At 42.5% G+C, this 27,627-nt stretch overlaps 1 protein-coding gene across 4 annotated transcripts in view; it reads right to left on the bottom strand.

The window, feature by feature from the left end:
• LOC124144227 (constitutive coactivator of PPAR-gamma-like protein 1) overlaps window positions 1-27,338 on the bottom strand; it is a 45,657-nt gene extending 18,319 nt beyond the window's left edge. For 3 of the 4 annotated variants that reach the window (XM_046513526.2, XM_046513527.2, XM_046513525.2), the window contains exons 1-6: window positions 26,430-27,337; window positions 8,383-8,462; window positions 4,440-4,549; window positions 4,137-4,243; window positions 2,709-2,764; window positions 288-444 (exon numbers count right to left, since the gene is read on the bottom strand). In XM_046513526.2, coding sequence (XP_046369482.1) covers window positions 288-444; window positions 2,709-2,764; window positions 4,137-4,243; window positions 4,440-4,549; window positions 8,383-8,462; window positions 26,430-27,150 — 1,231 coding nt within the window. In that variant the 5' untranslated portion in view covers window positions 27,151-27,337. Of the gene's footprint in view, window positions 1-287; window positions 445-2,708; window positions 2,765-4,136; window positions 4,244-4,439; window positions 4,550-8,382; window positions 8,463-26,429 lie in introns of all 4 variants that reach the window. The other variant, XM_046513529.2, reaches the window with a different exon arrangement.
• Window positions 27,339-27,627: the final 289 nt, after the last annotated feature.

Here is a 27,627-nt window from a genome sequence, read left to right on the forward strand (position 1 = left end):
ACAAATAGGAATACACAATGCCTTCAGTAATGTTTGAATTTTGGATGGGACTCAACCCATAAAGTACTAGAATTTGTCCTTTACTGAGAAAATGTCAACTAAGCCTTCTCTACCAGTCCATAACTTTTCTCTAGTACTTAGTTCAAAGTGGATGCCAGAAACATCTGAATTTACTCGGCTGAGCTGTGACGCCACTTTGAAGCATGTTTCTCCATACAGTAGGCTCGGAGGCCATAGTGGTCAGACTGCTGCGGTGGACATTAGTTAGGATGCACTGCGACTATTACCATTGAACTGTAGATGGCGATTGTTCATGCTTGCATCTCCGCTACTTCCGTAGCCATGCCTCCGTCCCAACTCACCGAGCGCGTTGTGATGTGGGGGATCTATCACTATTTGAGGGGCAGGCTGCTGGCCAAGACTGTCCCCATAACCAGATATTTCCTGTTTCACAAACATAAATCAGATCATCATAAACATGGCCACATTATCATAAACAAGGACCGTATCACTATAAACATGAACAATGCCATTGTAAACATTGAAAGTTTAATACAATCTGTGACAAAACCTTTTGAGACTACCAGCTTCATTTTCAGTAGATTTTACTAATTAAATATGGATTATTATTAGATGAGCTTACTTTTGGTTTTCGTTTGTTTCTTTTTTAAAACCGCACTCAGCAATATTTCAGCTATCAGCTGGCTATATGACGGCGGTCTGTAAATAATCGAGTCTGGACCAGACAATCCAGTGATAGACATCATGACTATCGATCCACACAATTGTGATACAATGACATGCATCAACCAAGTCAGCGCGCCTGATCACCCGATCCCGTTAGGTGCCTCTTACGACAAGCACAGTCGCCTTTTTTGGCAAGCATTGGTTGAAGAAGACTTATTCTACACTGGATCTTCTTGGGAAGCTGAGCCTACTAGTCTGAACAGAATATTACTAGACTAATAGGCTTCAGACTAGTAGCTAAAGTCACAGACTATTATCATAAATATAGATTCAATATAATAATTAAATATATTTCATATTCTCATACCTATGGACCACATCATGATAATCACATCTCTAATGAGCTGTGTGTATCATACTGATGATGTGGAGGTGGTGGAGATAGGGATTGCACTGTTTCGCAAGGATATTTTGGTAACACGCTCTCTGTAAATATCTTCATTCAGGCTTCCAAATTTATCTTATTTCAAATGCAAGTTTAAAGCATGTATTTTGTCGCTGCATGTCTGTAATGAACAAGGGAGAAGGGTGGGACCGATAAGTGCCACGCCTCTCCGAGGGGTAAAAAAACTCATCTAGAGCATACATATAGTGTTTGAGGTAGTATTTTGCCAGTGCATGCAAAATCTATTTTATAGTTTCGTCAAAATCTTTTGCACTGTTGTCTTTTCATAGTGAGTCAATGGGGTATTGATCATATTATGTACTTTTTGTCACCAACAATTACAGCTGAGTAGATAGGCGTGCGCATAATACACACCTACATGCTTTGGATGTTTTTAAGTAATAGTGAAAATACTACAACACAAAATTGGAATATGCTGATCAATGATAGTTTCAGATACAATTTCTTCCGAATATTGCATCAAAATTCTTAGTAACTTATATTATTGGGTTTGTTTTAACTGAATCACCGTGGATCAGGGAGAAAATATGCGTACAGCTGCTTGATGTTTCCAGCTTAGTTTACGAGAAAATACACTCAGTAATCTTAATCTCCGCATATAAACCAATGCCTAGCAGGACAGGCAATACAATTTAAATGGTAAACGGAAGTTTAACCTTAACTTAGTTTACAGGCTGTATACATATCACAAACTGGAGACCACGTAATCATAATGGCTGCATTCAATAAGCAAGAATGTTGGCTGGTGGAAACCAGATGACTATATGACCTCAGTATGGACTGCTGATAATATGGACAACTGGCTTGTCACGAAACTAAGCTGGTCTTTGCCGTTTTTTCGACATGATGACTAGACTAGTCTACCGTGCAGATGAGGGACACATTGCATGATTTGAACCTACTAGCCAATCACTGTTTGGAGTCGTGAGCGCAATCTAGCTCAAATCTATTTTCAACAATTGGGAATTCCAAATTTTGATTCATTTTTGTCTGTAAACTTTGATGAGCACTGTTAAAAGCAGACAAAAAGCATTGTGTGCAAAACATGGAAGCAAAATATATTGTGTGTGTTTGTTGTGTTTTTGAGTGAAAAACGCACACTTCTGCGCAAACGCGAACACTGATATATGCCAAATGTCTCCATATTTGAACAATAGTCTCGCACACAATGACATACAGTTTGTTTTGAGGTTTGACCTTGTTGAGGTAAGACTACAAAAACAGGCTTCCAAGTCCAATATTTTCCAAAGGAACGAACTGGCTCCTGATATTGTAGTTTTCTGGCAGCCAAGTATTTTAAGAGTCAACAATTTCCAAACCAAAATAAGAAGAGAACTGCCAGGCTTCAAATTCACGTTTCACTCATATATGAGTAAAATAAACAATACAAATGAGCATGTCCTTCTATGGGCAATGCCCACTTCAGCAAAACAGAACACAGGTGAAGAAAGTGGGACAAAAGTGACTTGTCTGGGTTTTTGACATGGAGTGGGAACCACACAACTGCACATTATAAATCATGAGAGCTGAGATGTTGAGTGTTGCGTCTAGTTACCGCATGTCCGTTCTGTGTCCCGGGATAACTGCCCTGCTGCCGGGGAGAGCCAGGCACTGCAACACAAACACACAAACTCAATGTTCGGCCACAACTTCATCAACATTACATAAACACACTGTGAGGTCACTGCCCCAGGAGGTACACGTGTCTTTCCATGGACTTATCTCAGTTAAAGTGTCTATGATGGGCAAATTGGGACAAGTTCCATATTCTAACAGTGCATTCAAGGCCATATCGTCCCATATGCACAGCCATAAAATATTCAGATAAAACTTATGATAACCTGACAGTGGGTATCATTAATTCCAATTTAGGATTTGTTATTACATTTGCTGCAGACTTTTTTTAATTTTTTTTATATTTTTTTTATTCAGTCATGTACACAGGATACATATGCACTCGAAAAGCAGTACAGCTTTATGAATACAGGTACTTCTCAAATGAATATGGTACAGAGGAGGCCTAAGGCATAATCCACATCATGGTACAGATGAAGGCATATTTATGTATACAATTAAGAAGATGCGGTATTTATGGTACATCAAATTATGTTGCAAACATCAAGTGAATAAGTTATTTTGCAGTATGAGTAAACAAAGCCCATTTTCTATTAAAGGCAGAGAAGTCGTTATTTCTACGTGCAATATGATAGATTTGCTGCAGACTTAGTGGGAATGCCTACAGAAATCCCTGGTGTCTCCAGTGGTCTGGATCCAGAGGAACACAGTGGTGAAGCAGATCCACATGATGCTGTCTGTAGCTACCACATCCTTATCAATGCCAACACAAAACAGTGAAATTGATAGGAACTCAAACAGTGATAACATCAACCTGTAATTATTCAGTGGTGTGTCAGGTTTGAAAATGGATAATCTAATTACAGTTACACCTTTTTTGGCCCAAAATGTCATCATCTGCCCACCATAATTGAGCCATCATGACTTCGTACAGGTCACTACAGGTCAAACTGGTGTTCCACAAATGAAAGCTATGCAGTACCCGATCTATAAATCAACCTATTTCTCCAGAATATATGCATTTCTGTGGGCAGTGTGCCAGCTGGCTTCTGCAGGATATTGGCCCACTGGCGTACACTTGATCACGATACAGCTGCCTAGTGCACAGCAGTGCAACACATATGCTACTTATTTTGGATTAGGCTAGTTCCATGAAGAACTGGAGAACACTGGTGTCTGGTGGGCAGGGCTGGGCAGGGCAGGGCAGGGCAGGGCAGGGCAGGGCAGGGCAGGGCGAGAGCTAGGGTAGGGTAAAGTAGGGAAGAGTGGGGTGTAAAAGGGCAGGGTAGGGTAGGACAGGACAGGGCAGGGTAGGTTAGGGTAGGGCAGGGTGGGGTGGGGTGGGGTGGGGTGGGGTGGGGTGGGGTGGGGTGGGGTGGGGTGGGGTGGGGCACACTTGTCTACTTACTCTTCAGCCTGGGTCTATACTTGAGGAAACCCTCCTGTGTTCCATTCAGGTAGTATTGGACACTCTGCTTGAAGCGGTTGATCAACTCAGCCTTATTCTTAGTCCCCCTGCAACACATCAAGCAAGTAACAAACATGTAATTAATTAATCTCCGAGGGAAGTGACATCATACATCAATAACAGGGAATCATGACAACCAATTTGTGACCTGCAACCCCCACCAGCCTGTTATACAAGTCCTATTGTAAATCAATTATTTCAAACCTGTCACAAGGACACGGTGAAAGAACGAAATCCACTCACTTAAAGACGACTTCCCCAACACTGTCAAGATTGTCAGTAGCAGGAAGATTGCGGATGAAGTCCACTGTATATTTGATGGTGGAATTTTCAAGCCGGTTGTTCTGTCCACGCTGAAAACATGGTATGGTCACTTAAAATACAGAGATCAGATTGAGAGACCAAACACACACAGACCCGACACATTTTATAACACTCACAGATCTGACACATTGCAGCGGTAGAAATTGGCACTCATCCTATAGTCCTAATCAAACTGCCCAATAGTTAAGGTATCACAAGGACTAGTAGAAATTTGCCCTTTTTAAGCGTTTCGCTACATGTTATCATTATAAGGACTAGTGGACAAAAACTGTTTGTTTCTAACACTGCATTGCATAACCCTCACAGACCTGACACATTGTATAACCCTCACAGATCTGACACATTGTACAACACAGACCTGACACATTGTATAACCCTCACAGATCTGACACATTGTACAACACAGACCTGACACATCGTATAACCCTCACAGACCTGACACATTGTATAACCCTCACAGATCTGACACATTGTACAACACAGACCTGACACATTGTATAACCCTCACAGACCTGACACATTGTATAACCCTCACAGATCTGACACATTGTACAACACAGACCTGACACATTGTACAACCATCACAGATCTGACACATTGTACAACACAGACCTGACACATTGTACAACCCTCACAGATCTGACACATTGTATAACACAGAGACCTGACACATTGTATAACACGGAGACCAGGCCAGGGGTGGAAATTTAAAAAAAAAACTTCACTTGCCATCGGACAAGTTTAAAGACAATTTTCACTTGCCCTGATTTCATTTTCACTTGCCCGAATAATTTCAAAATAAAACTTCAAATCATCAATATGTGTTTATCTCTTTCAACACTGTAGGCCGGTTTTCCGGCCAAGAAGCATCGAGTCCCCAGACACCGTAGGCCTGTTTTCCGGCCAAGCCGTAGTCACGTCAAAATAGTATATATTTTTATGGACCTACCTGTAATATCATTCATTTATTAAATCTATCACATTTCACAGTAATAAATAAAATCAACAAAAATATATCTAAAAGTAATCAAACTTACATCTAAGTTATTATTTCCATCTTTTCGTGCGATCGCGTGTAATGTAAGTCAAATGACATCTCGGCTTTCGTTGCCTTGAATTCTCAGCTCGGACACGATGTTTAATGCAAAAATATATGCATGAAAAATCTTTGTCACTGCTCGTAACCTAGCACGATACATTCACGAAGTTCCATATTTTTAATATATATCGTAATTTCCTGCTTAAAACGTTCAGTATAGCACGGTTTAACAAAAAACCTTTCGCCAACTTCTGAAATTTATCAAACACGAGCTTGGTATCACACTTGTAATTTGATTGGCTGCCTGAGGCCACGTGCTCAAAATTGACCAATCACGAAACTTGTAGCAGATTTCATCAAGAAAGCGTCATTAGAAACCAATTTTAATCCAATGAAATCGCTTGTTATAACTAAGGAAAAAACCAGGTGATGTTACGAAAGCGCGTATACGACATTTCTCTCAACTCATTTATTGTACCTTTTTACCAGTAGTTAGACATGTAGACAGTGATAGTAATTTCCAATATTACTTGCCTCCGGTCAAGTTAAAGTAAGTGATTTTGTTGCCCGACCTCGTATTTCTACTTGCCCCGGGAGTCGGGAAATGGCAAATTTCCACCCCTGCTGACACATTGTATAATAGACCTGACACATTGTATTACCCCCACAGACCTGACACATTGTATAACCCTCACAGATCTGACACATTGTATAACCCTCACAGATCTGACACATTGTATAACACAGACCTGGCACACTGTACAACACAGACCCGCCACACTGTACAACACAGACCTGACACATTGTATAACCCACTAAGACCAGATACACTGTATAACCCCCACATACCTGACACACTGTATAACCCTTACAGATCTGACATTGCATAACCCTCACAGACCTGATACATTGCAGAACCCTCACAGACCTGATACATTGCATAACCCTCACTGACCTGATACATTGCATAACCCTCACAGACCTGATACATTGCATAACCCTCACAGACCTGATACATTGCATAACCCTCACAGACCTGATACATTGCATAACCCCCACATACCTGACACACTGTATAACCTTTACAGATCTGACATTGCATAACCCTCACAGACCTGACACATTGCATAACGACCCGTGAAGACCCAGGTAGAATAAGTCTTCAGTAACTCATGCTTGCCATAAAAGGTGACTAGGCTTGTCGTAAGAGGCGACTAACGGGATCAGGTGATCAGACTCACTGTCTTGGTTGATGCATGTCATCGTATCCCAATTGCGTGGACCATTGCTCATGACATCAATCACAGGATTGTCTGGTCCAGACTTGATTATTTACAGACCACCATCATAAAGCTGGAATATTGCTGAGTGCGGCATTAAACAAACAAACCATTGTATAACACAGACCTGACACATTGTATAACCCTCACAGACATTACACATTGTATAACACAGAGAGACCTGACACATTGTATAACACAGATCTGACACACTGTATAACACACATGCCTGACACATTGTATAACCCTCAAAGATATCACACATTATATAACACAGAGAGACCTGACACATTGTATAACACTGATCTGACACATTGTATAACACTGATCTGACACATTGTATAACACTCAGATATCCCACACTGTATAACCAACACAGACCTGATACATTGTACAACCCTCAAAGACATCCCACATTATATAACACAGAGAGACCTGACACATTGTATAACACTGATCTGACATATTGTATAACACTCAGATATCCCACACTGTATAACCAACACAGACCTGATACATTGTACAACCCTCAAAGACATCCCACATTGTATAACACATATCTGACACAATGTATAACCAACACAGACCTGATACATTGTACAACCCTCATAGACATCCCAAATTGTATAACACACAGACCTGACACATTGTATAACACAGATCTGATGCATTGTTTAACAAATACAGACCTGACACATTGTATAACCCACACAGACTTGACACACTGTATAACCCACACAGACCTGACACATTGTATGACACAGATCTGACATATTTTATAACACAGACATCACACATTGTATGACAGACCTGGCACATTGTATAACACTCAGACCTGACACTGTATAACCCTCACATACCTGACACATAGCGTAACTCACAGCCAGTTGTAACCATGTGGGACACACCCACAGCTGGCAGTAACCACGTCAGTCACACCCATAGCTGGGAGTAACCATGTGCGACACACACACACACAGCCGGCAGTAACCATGTGGGACACACCCACAACTGGCAGTAACCATGTGCGACACACCCACAACTGGCAGTAATCATGTGCGACACACACACAGCTGGCAGTAACCATGTGGGACACACCCACAACTGGCAGTAACCATGTGCGACACACCCACAGCCGGCAGTAATCATGTGCGACACACACAGAGCTGGCAGTAACCATGTGGGACACACACACAACTGGCAGTACCCACACCCACACGTACGTCAGACACACCCACACGTACGTCAGACACACCCACAAGTACGTCAGACACACCCACATGTACGTCAGACACACCCACAGCCAGCAGTAACCATGTGTGAAACAGGGTTTCAGATTGGTTCATTTTCTGATTATCATCCAAAATGTCCTGATTATTTTTTTTTAAATTAGGTAATGACACTGTGGAAAGTCATGAAAATGTCCTCGAGTCATTTATCTCTTGCAAACCACTGACACAAACCTACAGCCAACAGAAACCCATGTAGACATCCCCACAGCAGCAACCATGTCAGACACACCCACAACATCACCTACACTCACCTTGACCGGCTTCCCTCCCTCAGCAGCGGCCAGCTGACACCGGAAGTCATATAGGTCATCATCAGTCAGAATGTGATTTCCTGTAACATAAAAACACATCCTGATTTAGCATGCGATGGTCATCATAAGACGAAGAAGTCTTTTCAGAAATATTTTACATGCAGAGATTAAGATTACTGCAACTGTCTACCAGTGATTCCGTTAAAAAATACCCACTATCATAACTGAAAAGAATTGTAATGCAATGATCAGAAAAAAGATGCACCTGAAACTACTACAGTACTAGGAAGTATATATTTAAATATTGTGCTAGTTTAGATGCTGCTTTTACTGCATATATTTTACAACAATAATCAGATAATAACCTGAAGCGCAGCATTTGGGCAAAAACAACAACAATTTTTTACACATGGAACAGTTTGAGGCTTCTCATGGCTTTGCTATTTTGATCACAAAAACAATGTAGTGACACATAATAGTCAAAACTACAACTAATGACTTTTTATAAGCCAAAGTATGACAAATGAATGAATAAGTATGGTTTTACGCCGCTTTTAGCAATATTCCAGCAATATCATGGCGGGGGACACCAGAAATGGGCTTCACACATTGTACCCATGTCGGGAATCGAACCCGGGTCTTAGGCGTGACAAGCAAACGCTTTAACCACTAGGCTACCCGACCGCCCTCCAAAGTATGACAAGTATGATATGTTTATTTATTCTCTGGAATAAAAGATTTGTTGATTTTACGCTGCTTTTAGCAACATTCAAGCTATATTACAGCAGGGGGACACCAGAAATGGGCTTCACACATTGTACCCACGCGGGGAATCGAATCCGGGCCTTCAGTGTGACAAGCACATGCTCTAACCACTATAGGCTACACCACCGCCCAAACACTTTTCATAAACAGATACTGTATTAACAGGACTAACGTGTGTATTTCCGGTGTTACATGCTCAAGGTAATGCATTGGAATTGGGAAAAATAATCAACTCATTCATTGTCTGTGTGCACCTAGTACATCCCAAGCTATACAGCTGCATTTTGTACACAAGAAATATGTTAAAGCAAAAGGTCATTCTTGTCATGAATGATTGGTTGGTTGGTTTGATGTTTAACGCCTCACTCAGCAATATTCCAGCTGTATGATAGTGGTCTGTAAACAATCGAGTCTGGACCAGATAATACAGTGATTAATATCATGAGCATCGCTCCACAAAATTGGGATCGATGACATGCTGCATATTGCATCAACAAAGTCAGCGAGCCTGACCACCCAATCCCGTTAGTTGCCTCTTACGTCAAGCATAGTCGCCTTTTACGGCAAGCATGGGTTGCTGAAGACCTATTCAACCCGGATCTTCAAGGGTTTGTCATAAATTAAAGTGATAGGGTCCTTATGGTCAAACTTTCACATCAATGAGATCCTTAAGCAGAAAACCTGTATTTCTGATACAGCATCCATCAAATTAGTAGAAACTTTTCGAGACTAGAAGGTTTGCCAGTGTACATCAAAACAAGGACTAGCAATCTGTGGCAAACACATCTGAGTCAAACCCAAACTTGTAACTCCAGATTCTTCGGAAGATTTAACTATACTCATGCCTCAGACTAATGGCAAAATTTGTAGACAGCAACAGTGACTTAAACAAGCCAGTTCAAATTGAAGGGAGTTGACTAACAGCAAGCCTTCCACATACATTTCTGCAGAATCCAATTATTCCAATCAAGCCAGCCTTGTAGACTTGACTAAAAATAGTCCCTACGTAATAGTGTTAACTCTGAAGATCCAGAATGACTGATTCAGAATAGTCCATAGAAAGCTTTCTACTGGAGCCAGAGTATCTGGTGCAGTCTGAGGCATAGAGCATTTAAATCCACTGTGTGACAACCAGATGAATGACAGTAGCCATAATGCTAATTGTCCTTTTAAGTCTGCAACCAAGCTCCTCTTCTGGAGGTCACCATGACCTTGATGTCAGATCTGGGAGGATTGTAATCAATTTGACAAGGTCGTCAGGACAAGTAAGGGACAGGCAGGCAGCAAGATGACCCGTGATCATAAACAGAACCTATCAGTGAACCAGAAAATGTCACATCTACCACCATCCCTTTCTTCTCTAACAGCTGCCTTATTATACAAAACATTAACGAGGTATAATTTCTCATTTTTGGACATGTGTACATCTTATTTGAGAATATTAAACACGCAGAACATCATTGTAATCAAATATTTCCATTTCTCCAAACAATCAAAGCCGATTTGGTCATGTCAGTTTCTGATCAACATTTTCTATATGTGTGTCGATTATCTACACTTTGCATATTTACTAACGTTCACAAGCAATAAATTAGAACCATGAAGCCAGATGAGGCTGCAAAACTAAACAGCCGGCCACAAAGCGAGTTTGACATTAGTGCAGCTTCACTCTATCTTTAAATAGAACACAGCAGTCAACCATTCCATTATTCCAAGATGGCGGACAGTGTCTGCTGCCGGCCTGGCCCAGGCTTGATTGCTCTCACAGATTTCTACTTCTTGCTGTTCTGTCCCTCAAATCAATAGCTGGGAGAATCAATGGACGATGCTATCATTAACACACTGCGATTAAGATGGGGGATGAGGAGAACTCAAGTTGGGCTCAGAGAGTGCCAGCTGGCCACTTGGCAGACGGGATATATACAGGCATAGGCAGTCATGGGCACTGTATTTAAATACTGGATAATGCAACACTAGAACTGATAATTACCTACTGTATGCCCAAGGGGGATCTTAACCTGGTCCAAATGTCCCACCATATGCTGATGAACACAATGGAACATTTCATAGGAATGGGGACAGAACAAATTACCCTACAGTGACCACAGATTATACTTGGCAATAGACTGACCAATGATGCTGCAAATTATGTAAATCAAATGAATGTTTAGTAAGTATTCCTGCCAGTTCCTGCAACTGAACATTTACTCTAAAAAAAAGTGTACAGAAATCGGATAAGGATGTTCAAAGGATATCTGGGGTTCTCCAAACAGTACACACTCAAGGGTAGACACTATTGGTCATATCCAACTTGTCCAGAACTCATTTTGGACATGTGGTATATGCAAAGTAGAAAACAATCATTCCCTCTGTATTTGCAATAGTCTCAGATTAACGGACCAGTGGCCATGTCTAACCCTGCATACTAGGGTCCTGGAGGTGTTCCACTTGGGCACAGCCAAAATTATATATACTACTCAAAAGAAGTTAAAGAACACCAGATATATAATACACGATTTAGCAAATTGGTCATGGCATTATGTGTTATAACATTACTATCATCTAATGTTTGGCAACATGTTGCACCACGTCTGGGGTATTGCTTATCCTCCTGACACTTTCTGGAAACACTTCTGGTAGTCATGCAAATGAATTGAAAACATGAGCAAAACACAGGAATATTGTCGCCCAAACACAACGCTGCACCTGTCCTTAGCAACAACCAACACAATTTTCATGCTCAGCATATGAAAGTGGTGATGTTCATGGTGCACGTGCATGCTTTCCCTTTAAGAAGGCGATGATGATGATCGTGTTATCACACTTTCCAAAACCATGCCACAGAGACGACATCTGACTGATGTTGATAGAGGACGAGCTATTGGTTGGCTCCAGGATTGCCTTTCTTTACCTGAAGTGGGCAGAAGATTGCAGGTGTCTCCCTCTGTCATTCACACCTTTGGCATCGTTTTGCTGCCACTGGCGGAGTGCAAGAGCGACATCGTTCTGGACGGCCAAGGTGTACCTCACAACGTGATGACCGATACCTGGTTCTCCAAGCACTCAGGCAGCGTACATCAACAGCAAACAACCTCAGGTTACAGTTAAGGGCTGTCAATAACACTGTCGTTAGTGATCAGTCGGTGCGAAACCGTTTACGAGCTGCGCACTTGAGAAGTCGACGACAAGCAGTGAGACCACCTTTACGTCCAGTTCACAGAACAGCACGTCTGGCTTGGTGTCGACAACATGTGCGTTGGAACAGACAGCAATGGTCTCGTGTACTGTTTACAGACGAGTCGCGATTCTGTTTGCAGCTCAATGATGGAAGAATACGGGTGTGGCGTCGTACTGGAGAGAGATTCACTGATGCCACAGTACGTGAACGTGTCGCTTTTGGTGGGGGATCAGTGATGGTATGGGAAGGATTCAGTTGGAATCATAGGACTCCTCTGTACCATATTGTCGGGAATCTGAATGCTGCCAGGTACCGTGATGAGATTCTTGAACCCCTGGTATTGCCCACACTTCGTCAGATTGGTCAAGGTGCTATCCTTCAGGACGACAATGCAAGACCCCATCGCGCTCGGATTATCACTGACTATCACAGACAAAGGCAGATTACCGTTATGCAATGGCCTGCTTATTCGCCAGATCTGGCGCCCATTGAACATCTTTGGGATGCCTTGGGAAGAGCCGTTCAAGCTAACCACCCAACTCCTGTTAATCTCCAGCAACTGTTAGGATTTCTTCATCAGGAATAGCAAGCAATTCCACAGACAACACTGCGGCAGCTTGTTCGATCTATGCGTAGAAGATGTCAGAACTGTATTGCTTCCAGGGGTGGGCCTACCCGATATTGAAGGAACAGGATTATCCTGAACTGTAGTGTGTGACTTTTGATTTATAGGGTACATGCAATGCATATTGATTTGCTCTGGTCAGCTGTATGCCAGCGTTTCTTTCGTCAATGAAATGTCATGATTAAATACTTATCTTTCCCAATCAGTGTTGTTCCTGTGGCCACGATTTATTTTTTGAGTGATTTTGATAACTTATTTGGGTGTTCTTTAACTTCTTTTGAGTAGTATACATTTGACAGTAGGGTCATGACTGCTGGTGCTGTAGTATGGCAGCCATACTGGACAATTGATAACAGTGTTACTTTGTCAAATACTGTATCCAATTGCGTGAAATCTTTGACCATAACTACAACTACAAGCCAGACTAGTGGCAGAATATTGGCCTCTGAGCGGTTCAAGGTAAATCCCTGAAGCTGCCCACTGCTGTGATGGATGGTACACACTGGTGTGGTGGATGGTACGCACTGGTGTGGTGGTGTGGTGGACGGTGCATGCTGGTGTGATGGATGTTGCATGTTGGTGTGGTGGTGTGGTGGTGTGGTGAATGGTACACACTGGCGTGGTGGATGGTGCATGATGGCTAATGGACAGTGCACACTGGTGTGGTCGATGGTGCATGCTGGGGTGATGTATGTTGCAAACTGGTGTGGTGGATGGTGGATGTTGCACACTGGTGTGGTGGATGGTGGATGTTGCACACTGGTGTAGTGGATGTTGCACACTGGTGTGATGGTGTGGTGGACGGTGCACGCTGGCGTGGTGGATGGTGCACGCTGGCGTGGACGGTGCACACTGGTGTAGTGGATGTTGCACACTGGTGTGATGGTGTGGTGGACGGTGCACGCCGGCGTGATGGACGGTGCACGCTGGCGTAGTGGATGGTAGAGGGACCCATGTACTGTTGACTTCCACCCATTGTGTGAGGTTGAATCACCAAACATGTGTAAAGGACATGTACCCTTGTACTTAGTCTGTCTTACAGACCCTGATACAAATATATATCAAATACAGCCCATGCAAGTCTATAATGTTTGGCAAGTCTAGATCAATGCAGTATCTGAAAATGAAGAGAGTCACTGGGCTCCTTTTTATTATATTTTTATTAAGATAACTGAACAACTGTTTTTTTTATGTACGATATGTTCATTTCAGAGACTAGATTTTAGTCTACCTTGTACTATGAAAAGACAGATTACCTCCCCAGTAGTATCAAGGAATTTCAGCTATTTCAGCCACAACTTCTAATCAATCAAGAGACTTGCAGTGTTGTCAGCATAGATCCAGTCTAGTGTGTTGTGGGTGGGGAGGGACACAAAGCTAGCCTCCTGAGGCCCAGAGAGGTAAGGTAGTTGGGGCACATCTATCTCCAACCTGAAGTGACAGGATCAGGTTACACATTCTCCAGCAAGTAGCTGCTCACCTCCCAGGACAGTCCTGTGTCAGGCAGAGCATTACCTGCCAGCGCACACACGCTGCACATACATACAGCACCCACTAGTATTGCATCACCAGTGAACCATTTCTTCTGCCTCTGCCAAATGAAGGACAATCTGTGGGAATGCTGCTCCTTCACCACTAACTCCTATCAATGAAATCTGCCATCAACTCAATCTTGTCACCTCCATTAGTGCAATCTCTTTATCTGTAAGACTGCAACACTACATTTCCCCTCAGTGTGATCTCACTGCCTCCCACTCTTCCAGCGTGGCTCCACACTGCTACTGCATTATCTCTCCCACCTTTGATCTCTCAATCATTGAGATCCCGACCATATCACTAGATTTCTAATAGTAATACCTAATCCTGCAAAGGACTCCCCATCCTTATAGTGTGGCTGCCCATCCCTGTAGTGTGGCTCCCAATGCCAATATTGTGGCTCCCCATCCCTGTAGTGTGGCTGCCCATCCCTGTAGTGTGGCTGCCCATCCCTGTAGTGTGGCTCCCCATCCCTGTAGTGTGGCTCCCAATGCCAATATTGTGGCTCCCCATCCCTGTAGTGTGGCTCCCCATCCCTGTAGTGTGGCTCCCCATCCCTGTAGTGTGGCTCCCCATCCCTGTAGTGTGGCTGCCCATCCCTGAAGTGTGGCTGCCCATCCCTGTAGTGTGGCTCCCCATCCCTGTAGTGTGGCTCCCAATGCCAATATTGTGGCTCCCCATCCCTGTAGTGTGGCTCCCCATCCCTGTAGTGTGGCTCCCCATCCCTGTAGTGTGGCTGCCCATCCCTGTAGTGTGGCTCCCCATCCCTGTAGTGTGGCTCCCAATGCCAATATTGTGGCTCCCCATCCCTGTAGTGTGGCTGCCCATCCCTGTAGTGTGGCTCCCCATCCCTGTAGTGTGGCTCCCCATCCCTGTAGTGTGGCTGCCCATCCCTGTAGTGTGGCTCCCCATCCCTATAGTGTGGCTGCCCATCCCTATATTGTGGCTTCCCATCCCTGTAGTGTGGCTGCCCATCCCTGTAGTGTGGCTGCCCATCCCTGTAGTGTGGCTCCCCATCCCTGTAGTGTGGCTCCCCATCCCTGTAGTGTGGCTCCCCATCCCTGTAGTGTGGCTGCCCATCCCTGTAGTGTGGCTCCCCATCCCTGTAGTGTGGCTGCCCATCCCTTTATAGTGGCTCCCCATCCCTGTAGTGTGGCTGCCCATCCCTATGTTGTGGCTCCCCATCCCTATAGTGTGGCTCCCCATCCCTATAGTATGGCTCCCCATCCCTATAGTATGGCTCCCCATCCCTGTGGTGTGGCTTCCCATCCCTGTAGTGTGGTTCCCCATCCCTTTAGTGTGGCTCAACATCCCTTCAGTGTGGCTCAACATCCCTTCAGTGTGGCTGCCCATCCCTGTAGTGTGGCTGCCCATCCCTATAGTGTGGCTTCCCATCCCTATATTGTGGCTTCCCATCCCTGTAGTGTGGCTGCCCATCCCTGTAGTGTGGCTGCCCATCCCTATAGTGTGGCTTCCCATCCCTATATTGTGGCTTCCCATCCCTGTAGTGTGGCTCCCCATCCCTGTAGTGTGGCTCCCCATCCCTGTAGTGTGGCTTCCCATCCCTGTAGTGTGGCTGCCCATCCCTGTAGTGTGGCTGCCCATCCCTAAAGTGTGGCTGCCAATCCCTGTAGTGTGGCTGCCCATCCCTGTAGTGTGGCTGCCAATCCCTGTAGTGTGGCTCCCCATCCCTATGTTGTGGCTTCCCATCCCTTTAGTGAGGCTCAACATCCCTTCAGTGTGGCTCAACATCCCTGTAGTGTGGCTTCCCATCCCTGTAGTGTGGCTGCCCATCCCTGTAGTGTGGCTGCCCATCCCTAAAGTGTGGCTGCCAATCCCTGTAGTGTGGCTGCCCATCCCTGTAGTGTGGCTGCCAATCCCTGTAGTGTGGCTCCCCATCCCTATGTTGTGGCTCCCCATCCCTATATTGTGGCTCCCCATCCCTATATTGTGGCTCCCCATCCCTATATTGTGGCTCCCCATCCCTGTAGTATGGCTCCTCATCCCTGGGGTGTGGCTCCTAAGCTCAATAGAGTGTTGCGGCTCTCTACCTAACCACAGATCTCCATCTACCCGATCCTGCAGTGTTTGTCTCAGCTACAGTTGCCAGACGGCCCAGACAGGAATGCTGCAGCTCCCCTGCTCTCCCAGCTTTCATTGTTGCAGATACAGTGTGAGCATTGCAAGGGTAGGCTCGCCAGTAATGAGCACTAGGTCAATGCATCGTAACCTTCACCTTTGGTATTTGGGTTTAGGACCTTGCTGTGTACATTTAAGTTAAACACATGTTAAAACTGTCTTTCAGACAAAGATGAACCCAGGGGAAAGCAAAGTAGAAACACTTTTCATTCGGAAAATCTTCAGTTTGGAAGCAATAACCCTGAGAATTTATCATGTTACGCAACCTGGAATCTGAGATAAATTAGTTGGTACAACCACGTGCCGAAGCTGTTCCGAGGCTGGCGATGTCACGGAGAAGCCTGGAGTTCGCATTGTGTTTGTACTGTTACTTTCGGTTACCGTCATCACAAACATACACAAGATGTTACCAGTACCTGATATGTTGTTCTACACTTCCTTTCTCAACCTGAACACGCAAAACAATTCCATCATTTCATCTGCATATGAAACGAAAGCTGGTGGATAGATTTTCCATAATTTTATGCATCAAAGTGGGTTTTTTTGTCTACCAAGAATTCATCGTTAGTGGCCATTTTTCATATTTGTTTCAACAGAAAAAACAAATTAAAGAAGTTACATTTACATTTTGACACATTTGACTATGATCTCACTGGCATATCAGATTGTTTGTTTGATGTTTAACGCCACACTCAGCAATATTCCAGCTATGACGGCGGTCTGGACCAGACAATCCAGCGATTTACATCATGAGCATCGATCCACGCAATTGAGATACAATGACATGCATCAACCAAGTCAGCGAGCCTGACCACCAGATTCCATTAGTCGCCTCTTATGGCAAGCATGGGTTGCTGAAGATCTATTCTACCCCGGATCTTCACGGGTCCATATTACATTTAATATGATCACAAAAATACAGGGATTCAATATAACACCAGTCAAGGACCCTGACTTTCATGCTTAACTTAACATTGTTAAAGATGTCCCAAGGACGAGTAGAATTTCAGGCTTTTCAAGGGGTGTCCTCATATGTTAGGACTTTTCTGTCTCATAAATGTTTCAGGGATCATAACATTAGTTCATGATATGGTTTCGAAATTGTAATATACAAAAATCCACAAGGTACGAAGTCTCTACAAACCACTGTAGTGAATGAGGTTTTGAGAGGTGAGCCTCATACCGCTTTTAACAGCATTCCAGTTATATCACCGCATGTCAGTTTAAAGTGGGAGGAAAGCCCAAAGTGATGCAGGTCCCAGATGTTTACCACTTTGGTGAAACCCACGAGCACGGGTATTGTGCTGACAAACAAAATCAGGGGCAAATCGGAATTCAAAGCCACACTTATAGGTTTCTGGTATGCCCAAAGTAAGCAGTTCTACACAGCGAATTGTGGCGCCGTAGAAGACTGGTCCAAACAAACTACTATCACATCAAGTTATACACATGATGTACATACAGGATATATCTGTAGAAATACACGACATGCATAGAGGTAAGGTGTAATTGGGTTTAACGTCGCGTCCAAGATTATTGCACTTATATAGCGACGTGCGTGTGGCTGCTTGTACTAGTCCCGACTGATGCCGATTATAGTGCTAGCTCACTGAGATACCATGCCGCAGTTTAACATGAATACCCCACTCAGACACAGTATACTGACTCCGTGACGACCAGTCCTTGTTTTAGCCCCTCAATGCCCAGCGCCAGACAGGGTGACAACAAGTAACATCTTTTAACGTCTTTTGGTATGACGCAGCCGGGGATCGAACCCCGGACCTTCCGCTCTTCGGGCAGATGCTCTGCCATTAGACCACAGAGGCGGTCCCATACATAGAGGCTATATCTGTAGAGTGAGTGAGTGAGTATGGTTTTACGCCGCTTTTAGCAATATTCCAGCAATATCATGGCGGGGGACACCAGAAATGGGCTTCACACATTGTACCCATGTCGGGAATCGAACCCGGGTCTTCTGCGTGACGAGCGAACGCTTTAACCACTAGGCTACCCGACCGCCCCCTATATCTGTAGAAATACATCGAATGTACACACAGGACATATCTGTAGAAATACATAGGATGTACACACAGGACATATCTGTAGAAATACATAGGATGTACACACAGGATATATCTGTAGAAATACATCGGATGTACATACAGGATATATCTGTAGAAATACATAGGATGTACATTCAGGATATATCTGTAGAAATACATAGGATGTACATTCAGGATATATCTGTAGAAATACATAGGATGTACATACAGGATATATCTGTAGAAATACATAGGATGTACATACAGGATATATCTGTAGAAATACATAGGATGTACATACAGGATATATCTGTAGAAATACATCGGATGTACATACAGGATATATCTGTAGAAATACATAGGATGTACATACAGGATACATTCCTGTAGAAATACATAGGATGTACATACAGGATATATCTGTAGAAATACATAGGATGTACATAGGATGTACATACAGGATATATCTGTAGAAATACATAGGATGTACACACAGGATATATCTGTAGAAATACATAGGATGTACATAGGATGTACATTCAGGATATATCTGTAGAAATACATAGGATGTACATACAGGATATATCTGTAGAAATACATAGGATGTACATAGGATGTACACACAGGATACATGCCTGTACTGGGCTTCATGGAAGGGGTAGTGAGGGCTAGGGCTATGGGGCTTATCATGCTTATTTGGAGTGTGTTAGTGAGTGAATATTGTAACATCAGCCATCACTATTCTGGCCACATCGTGGCAACCAAAAGGTTTCCAGTCTTGGCCAAACAAACCTTGGACCCGAGCATAAACAAACCTTGGACAAGAGCATGAACAAACGATCCACAATGACCACCACGTCAAACATGTCATCTTAACTACCCAATCTGTTTCTGTGATAAGCTTTTACTTGCTTATTGTTAAACACAACACAGATATATACCTATATTAAAGAAGTTGTTATCCATAAAATTGTGTCTATCTTGTCATCTGCCAACTTCTAAGTAATGCCTATCAAACAAGATATATACCTGCCTGACAAAATCTCTAGACAAGGGTTCCATTCCACAAAACGATTTCAGCACTACAACAGTCGCAAGTCAGTGTTAAGAAAGGTAGTTACGACTGACTTAGCGCTAAGATGTGTTTGTGGCACAAGACCCGTAGGACACCTCTTCTGACAAGCATAGCGCCTCTTATGACAAGCATGGGTTGCTGAAGACCTATTCTCTACCCGGATCTTTAGGTTTCTTACCCAACATAGACTTGTAATCTCCAAGTACCTACAGGCAAGACAATTCGCACTGTTCCCCACTACACCATGTTAACTTCATGAACCACACCTTAAACTAGTCCTACCCATCATGTAAATCTCACCAAGCAACATTAAATGTCCAGATGCCTTGAATAGTTGGTTTCACAAAAGAGTCTGACCTATCCAGGGTTCGACTAATCTGACTCAACCTTATTACCACCTGAGCTACGCACCAAACAGGTACCACATATTATATAAATGTTATTTACATAACATGTACAAAGAAATAATAACAGAAGCATGTCATATCTTCCTTTATGCATCCATATGCATTTTATTCATATGAAACAAACTCTAATTTTTGCAGAGTTGTGCTTTTTGAAAAATTGAGTTTGACTTATCAGGATAAGTTAAAACTTATATACAGCTCTTGGGGCTATAAACATGATAAATTGAGATGGAGACAACCAGGAATTTGACACATCTACTTAGGTTGCATACAGTAAAAGTTTGCCAGGACCAGACATAGTTCGACATAACCGGGGATTTGGCCGCTCCAAGTTCAAAACACTGGCGTTTGAGAGTATATAAAAATAAAAATGCCCTCTCGCCTCAATTTAAAAAAAATTTGGATGAAAATCTAATTATTTTATTGTGCCCTTATTTTCAGTTTTCAATCGGGTTGGTCACAGTCAAAAGTATCTGATCTCAAACAGATCCATACAAAGATAGCTACCAGGACCTACGTACATGTGTATCTAAAGGCTCAACTTGTTTCCTAACAAAACTGAAACCAATCTAGTGATACGATAGCTAATGAGACTATGTGCCTACCACACTGTTTTTGTAATTGTATATATCACAAATACACAACATTTGCAGACTATATAAACAGAGCTCCAGATAAGCTTTTGGGTTGTAGGTATTTTACCCTTGCATTTTGAAATCATTGGGTATCAGTAATTCTATCTGGGTATTCAAATTTCTGTTACCCACTAGTTTTTACACATGTGGGTATTTAAGTTAAATATTTAAAAACACTATTCATCTAGTCCCTGCAAACTGGTGTTGTGTGGGTTCGAGAGCTTTATAGGACTCAAAAATACCACGATACTTCCACAAGAAAGTGTGATGGCAAATGATCATGATGTAACTGTCATCGTGGAGTTTGGCAAGGTTGACTGAATGTCCGGTTTTAATTTCAAAATAAGTTGCTGATTTGCTAATCGAATACACAGGGTTACTTCACAATATTTTGATGATACGCACAAGTTTTATTTTTGTAGCGAATCTGTAATGTTCTGTAATATTTGATACGCTTGGATTTTATTTTACTGCATATTTCTGCAGCGTATTTTACGCAGATACGCAGCTTATCTGGAGCTCTGATAAATATACTACTTCAGGTTGTACCTTGACTTACAAAACCAATATTTTTTGTTTGTTTGTCATTTAACACCTCACTTAGCAATATTCCAGCTACATGACGACGGTCTGTCAATAATCAAGTCCGAACCAGACAATCCAGTGATTGACATCATGAGCATCGATTCACGCAATTGGGACATACAATGACATGCATCAACTAAGTCAGCGAGCCTGACCAACTGATCCCCAAAAACCAATATTTAATTTTAGGGGTCTTTGCACATGTTGCAGGCAGTTTGGTAGTCCTGTAAAGTAATGACAGGGTGTAATATACTGTAAATATTGATAATTTAAATTACTTTAGATCCTGGAATGAATCAATGTGGACAGAGGTTATTGGATGAAATAACAGACACCCATCACTGTTTTGATGAACAGTAGGTACAATGACTATTACTGTGCATCCTTCGGGGCGCAGTATTTTTTTTCTGCCATTCTCTACATTTGTGAGAACTGGACGCACATATGTGCGTCGCGTAAAACCCTGCTACTTAAAAGTTGAGCGAGTGAGTTAGGCTTAACACCACTTCAACATTATTCCAGTTATATCATGGCATGTCAGCTTAATGTAGGAGGAAAGCCTGAAGTGATGCAGGTCTCAGATGTTTACCACTTTGGTGAAACCCACAAGCATGGGTATGGTGCCAACAAACTTAGAAACATCATCGGGGCGAACCAGGATCCCCCCCAGGATACCCTTAACATTATAGAAAATAAACTTGGACTAGCTGGCTAGTGTCAATTCCTAATAAATAATCTAATAGCTTTGCATAAGGGACTTGTATTTTGCCAATTACAGAATCAATAAATGGGAAATGGCTTTTATACAAAGCTTACATTATTTGATTGAATACAATCATAGACTACTTCTGAATATAAGAAAAATAATTGTGTTTTCCCTGCTCTGCTTGCAAGAGGCATTTGGTTTGGAATTCTACATAAATCCCTAACAGACACTTGCTGGTTTAGGACATAACGTCACATCAGAAGTATTGCGTCACACAGAGTGGCCACGACAAGGCCCCCATGGCAATCAGAAGCATTGCAACAAGGCCCATGGCAATCGGGAGCATTGCAACACAGTTACCAGTGAGGCCTTCATTACTGCAATATCAATTTGATCATTCTCGTCTGTATCGATGTAAATAAACATGTATTATCATACACAGATGAGTCTGGTCAGCAAGAGACTTGGTTCTCTAGCTCACAGCAGCGTAATCCCATCGTTACCGAAGCGACGGAAACAGTGATGTAATCAGATTGGATTTCCTATATATCACGGCATGTTGTGGGAGGACGGCCCATGGATGCAGCTTGTAAATGTAGATGATAGTCATGCCGATAGTACAAGAATAATATCAGTGCATAAAATTCCCCCAAATTTCAGTCAGTCAACCGGACTGACAACTTTGCAAAGTTGCCAAATGTTGCCAATCTAGAAGTTTCTAGACAAACGAACACAAGTTACAAAAGGGTAAACGTAAGAATAGTACCGTTTAATGTTAGTTCTCAGAAAATAAACTGGTGGATTGTCAACTTAGTTACTTTAACTCATTGAAAATTTTATTCATCAAGTTCTAAGTCTGATTCATCCATTTCTGAAAACTCAGATCCATAACTACAGAACAGCTGATAACCCAACGATATAGAACATATGCCCATTGCTAGGGCGTCGCCATTTGGCAACATTACCCAGAGCTCCATACACACACAGTAGGCATCGCACTTTTATAGAATACTAGTTCATGCACTGTAATATTTAGCAATATTCCAGCAATATCACAGCGGGGGACACCGGAAATGGGCTTCTACATTTTACTAATGTCGGGAATCGAACCCGGGTTTTCGGCGTGACTAGCGAACGCTTTTAACTACTAGGCTACCTGACCGCCCCTTACAATGATCCAAGTTACCTGTCATGACTACTAGGGATGGCTAAAACGATTGATAATCAGAATTATCGTCAATAGGAAGAAATATTAACAATTATTGATATGAAAATTGTGTCATCGATAATATCTTACACAAACTATTGTGATGAAATAAAAAAAAAAGTTTTTTACCGAAGCAGACATGTTTTTGACAATTGCCGAAAGACGGCAAGCAACTGATTTATATCTTAAATGCCACCAAAGTAATCCATGCATAAATGTGTCACCACATACCTGTGACGTGAAATATGTTTTTTTGTCTGAGCTTTTTACATATTTGGTGATACTTCTGATATTTATCGATAATTATCGTTATTTAGTTCACAATGATTGATCTCTAAGATTTATATCGATAGCCCGCCCTAATGACTACCCAATCCAGTGAGCCGCCTTACAACAAGCATGAGTTGCTGGGCACCAATTCTATTAGGAATTGTCACAGGGCTAGTCTGAAATAGACTCATAAACATGATAAATAAAAGTAAACATATCAATTTGATTACATAATCCATCTGTTTACTTGCTTGAAAGAGACATTAGCACATTCACTAAAACATGGCTTCATAAGATTCAACAAAATGGTGAAACCCATTAGTCAGTCCTATTTTTATCGACACTCGAGTTCTCATCACCTACAGATTTCGTCATGGATCTAGAGACCCCTCAAATTGTAACTTATTACATTACTGATATTATAAAGACTTCTGTCCTTATGTGCCCAATTTCAAACACTGAAGTGAGTAGCATTTTCAGGTTTGTTCTGTTGAAGTCTGGTGGCCCCGGCAATCTTCAAGTTACATAATTTGAACAAACCTCAACAACGACCTCAAGACATATTATATCTAATACGTGTACATCCCCAGATCACATTGTACAAGCACTAACGATGCTTGTCTTGGCTTCCTTCACGTATGGCAATGTACTTAGGATGTCCTCTGCAATCATGTCGCTCTACTGGGATGGAAACTATCTATAGATGTAGCCCAGCTCATAATCAATATCAGTTATCATAAGCTCCATCTGCCATCAATGTAGTGCATATCAGGACATCGACTGATATAGTGTTAATAATTAGATCCTCAACACTCGATGATAGAGATTCCAGAATGAGCGTGTTACATGTGATCAGTTTTGCAATTGTAATATACTACACATGGACCACTCAATTCTTTCATATTACAATAGTGATGGCATGACATTAACTATTGTAATATGAAAGAATAGGGTGGTCCTTAACTTCTTTTGAGTAGTATGTCATGGGAGGAAAACCATAAGTGATGCAAGATGTAGACGTTTACCACACAATATTCAAGTTTATTGAAAGTCTTCAGTCAAAGGATCATAACCCAGGTGCTTCAGCGGTTGACGCTGAGTGAGTGAGTGAGTGAGTGAGTGAGTGAGTATGGTTTTAAGCCGCTTTTAGCAATATTCCAGCAATATCACGGCAGGGGACACTAGAAATTGGCTTCACACATTGTACTCATGTCGGGAATCGGGAATCAAAACCCCGGCGTCTTCAGCAGAATCCGAGGAAAATTCTCATGTCTGGTCAACAAGAATTATTTGGGTCCAGTGTCATTCATTAAGCCAATCACTGAAAATGCTGTACAGCCACAATACTGATTACATAGTTACTACAATACTGATTACATAGTTACTACTAACTGTATAACCATATCAGCAGCAATATTCTACCTGTATGCCACTGCTGCCCGTAAATTATAATGACTGGACCTGGCAAACCAGTGACTGAAAGCATGAGCATCGATCCACATCACTGGAGTATAATGATAGGTAATTGGTCAGGTCACCGAGGCTGGACAAATGATCCATTTTAGCTGACCTTAATTAGGACAGAGCAATTCTACCCTGTAATCTCCACTGGGCCAAGTTGGATAATCAGACTTAAATCGCATATGTAGCTATGGATCCCCTACATTCTGTTTAACATTAGGGTTATGACAAGGAAACAGAATTTTACTATAGGCTTTGGCTTTGACTAGTGGCTAAAGTTGCAAAATGTTCCTGTAGCATATATTTAAGTTCTTCAGATTTCGGGCAACCACAATCACCCTTTTAATATTAATCACAGACACACATGACATACAGCCACTGGAGCAGGAAAAACAAACAATGACGAAATGGCCACGCAAATTAATCAGTGTTCTGTGGGGGCCAATTAATCAGTGTTCTGTGGGGGTCAATTAATCAGAGCTCCACAATGAGGATGACCTTGGGTGCCTGTCACAATTCTAATAGTTTCAAACACCTTAGATTTAGGGAGGGAATGCCTTGATTTAAAGTTTCTGGGCTGTACTTGCATCGTTTAAGTATGAGTCTATTTTATGACATGGGCCCTATAATTTTGACAGCTATGTCAAAAAGTAATTGTCACTGTTCACACATGTGATCATAGACTACAGGCTTTGACGCTGGACACAGCCTGTGATTTTAGGCACCAGTCCAAAGGCCGAGTCCTGTAAAATATCTTAGATAAGCTTAGCTCACAATATTTCATATATGTTTATTATTGACACTAAAACTCTCAAAGCTTAGAGACAGTTTCAGCCAAGTAAGTCTTTTGGACAGTCTGAAAGATACTTCAGATGGGTTATGTATCTGATGAGTTTAGTTCATAAGGTGATCACCTATTCATGTATTACCTACAAGTATCTCTCTACAGGGTGCATCATTCACACTATCAGTGTCCCATCTCTATAAGCAAGAATCAGTGGTCAGAGAGAATTCATAGGAATAATTCAGTTTTATGTCCAAAAACGGTGTGTAAGTATATTCTTGAAGCACAAAAGTGGTAGTAATGAGAAACTTCATGTCTAGTGTGTAAAAGATAACATCAGCTCTCTTTCTGTCATACCACTTTGGGTTTTTCAAAGTTGGAATGCAGCATGCAGCAATCTCAAGGACACAATTCTAACCCAGAGCAATGCAAACATCAATGATGCTGGAGGAATGAACAAGATGCATGTGTGTCATTTACCGTGGGCGCCTGTTCGCAATCACCCATTTCCTACTTCCAGCTTTGACAGTCATGACATTAATCTGGAGAGCATGTTAATCAGGCACAGTGCATATAGCATTAATACAAAAGGTCAGAGGTAAATATTAGTAGCCGACATTAGTTTAGCTTACCCAGCAGTGCAGCGAATATGCAGAATCGGTTCGGGTTGAGGTTGAGACACTTTGCAATCTCGTCCATGATGTATTCTTTGGTCTCCAGGGAGCCCTTGTACGTGAGCTTGAGGTTGTTTGAAGAAAAGTAGCGTGGTGGGTCGAAGATGGTGTACACTGACTCCTGAGCAACGATGCCCTGAAGATTGTGTTCTCTGCAGAAGCCTATGACCTCTTGGTGATGATCGTCCATAGAACACGCGACAGCGACTCCTAGATGGCGAAGGGCCATCTTCAAAGCACCCCTGAGGAAGACGGGCTGCGACCACCATACTTTAGGAGGGGGCGTGCCTTTGTTGTTAATGTGCCGCAAGACCAGGCGAACCTTTTCCTTTTGTGCAAGTTGTTGTGTCAACCATTCGGGTAGTTTCTGACTTTCAAGACAACCATCGAAGAAGACGACTAACTCCATGTTGGCGTTGTGACATGCTTGAATCAAGCTTGTGAGAAATGCTGTCATCCGGTTCCACTGACCCCCACATACCCAATCAGAGAAGAAGCCACCGTATAATCTGTCCAAACAACTTTCAGCATCAACGACTAAACAAAATCGTCCTGAGCCGCCATAACGGGGACCACGCCTTTTCGGTACGAACCCTCTCGATATCTTTAGCAAGTCGACCGAGACACAGGCACTGGAACACTCTGATTCTAAAAATTCCTGGAAATCCTTAATGCCCATTTTGTATTGCAGCGTGTGAACAAGGGATTACATAATAAGATGGCAGTAGAGGAAAGTGGACAGTCCACAAGAATTCCGATTATAAAGAAGCTAAAATAGACAAATTCTACCTACAATCCGCCATGTGCTCAGCCTGTCGATCGCAGCCAAGATACTTGGCAGGTCACGTGACGGTGCCCGGATTGCATCCCATAGTTCAGCTAACTAATGCGCTACAGTTTTCCATAAGACAACTCGCAAACACGAACGTGCAAATAGTCGTCTGTTGTCTGAAAAATAAACATAATGTTTGCTTTGCAGAAATAACTGTTGGAAACAATTACACCCTCTAATCAATTGTACATTATCACCATCCTGACGACGCCGGAGTTAGTGAGAAGTGTGTTGAGTTAAAACGCGACAGTGTTCCTCCTCTCTCCACACGAAGGAATCGATTATCCATCAGTTTGTTATCAGAATGCAGAACCACAACACCAT

The sequence above is a fragment of the Haliotis rufescens genome, unplaced genomic scaffold (genome assembly GCF_023055435.1).
Source record: "Haliotis rufescens isolate VD_foot unplaced genomic scaffold, xgHalRufe1.0.p SCAF_16, whole genome shotgun sequence".
Lineage (NCBI taxonomy): Eukaryota > Metazoa > Mollusca > Gastropoda > Lepetellida > Haliotidae > Haliotis > Haliotis rufescens.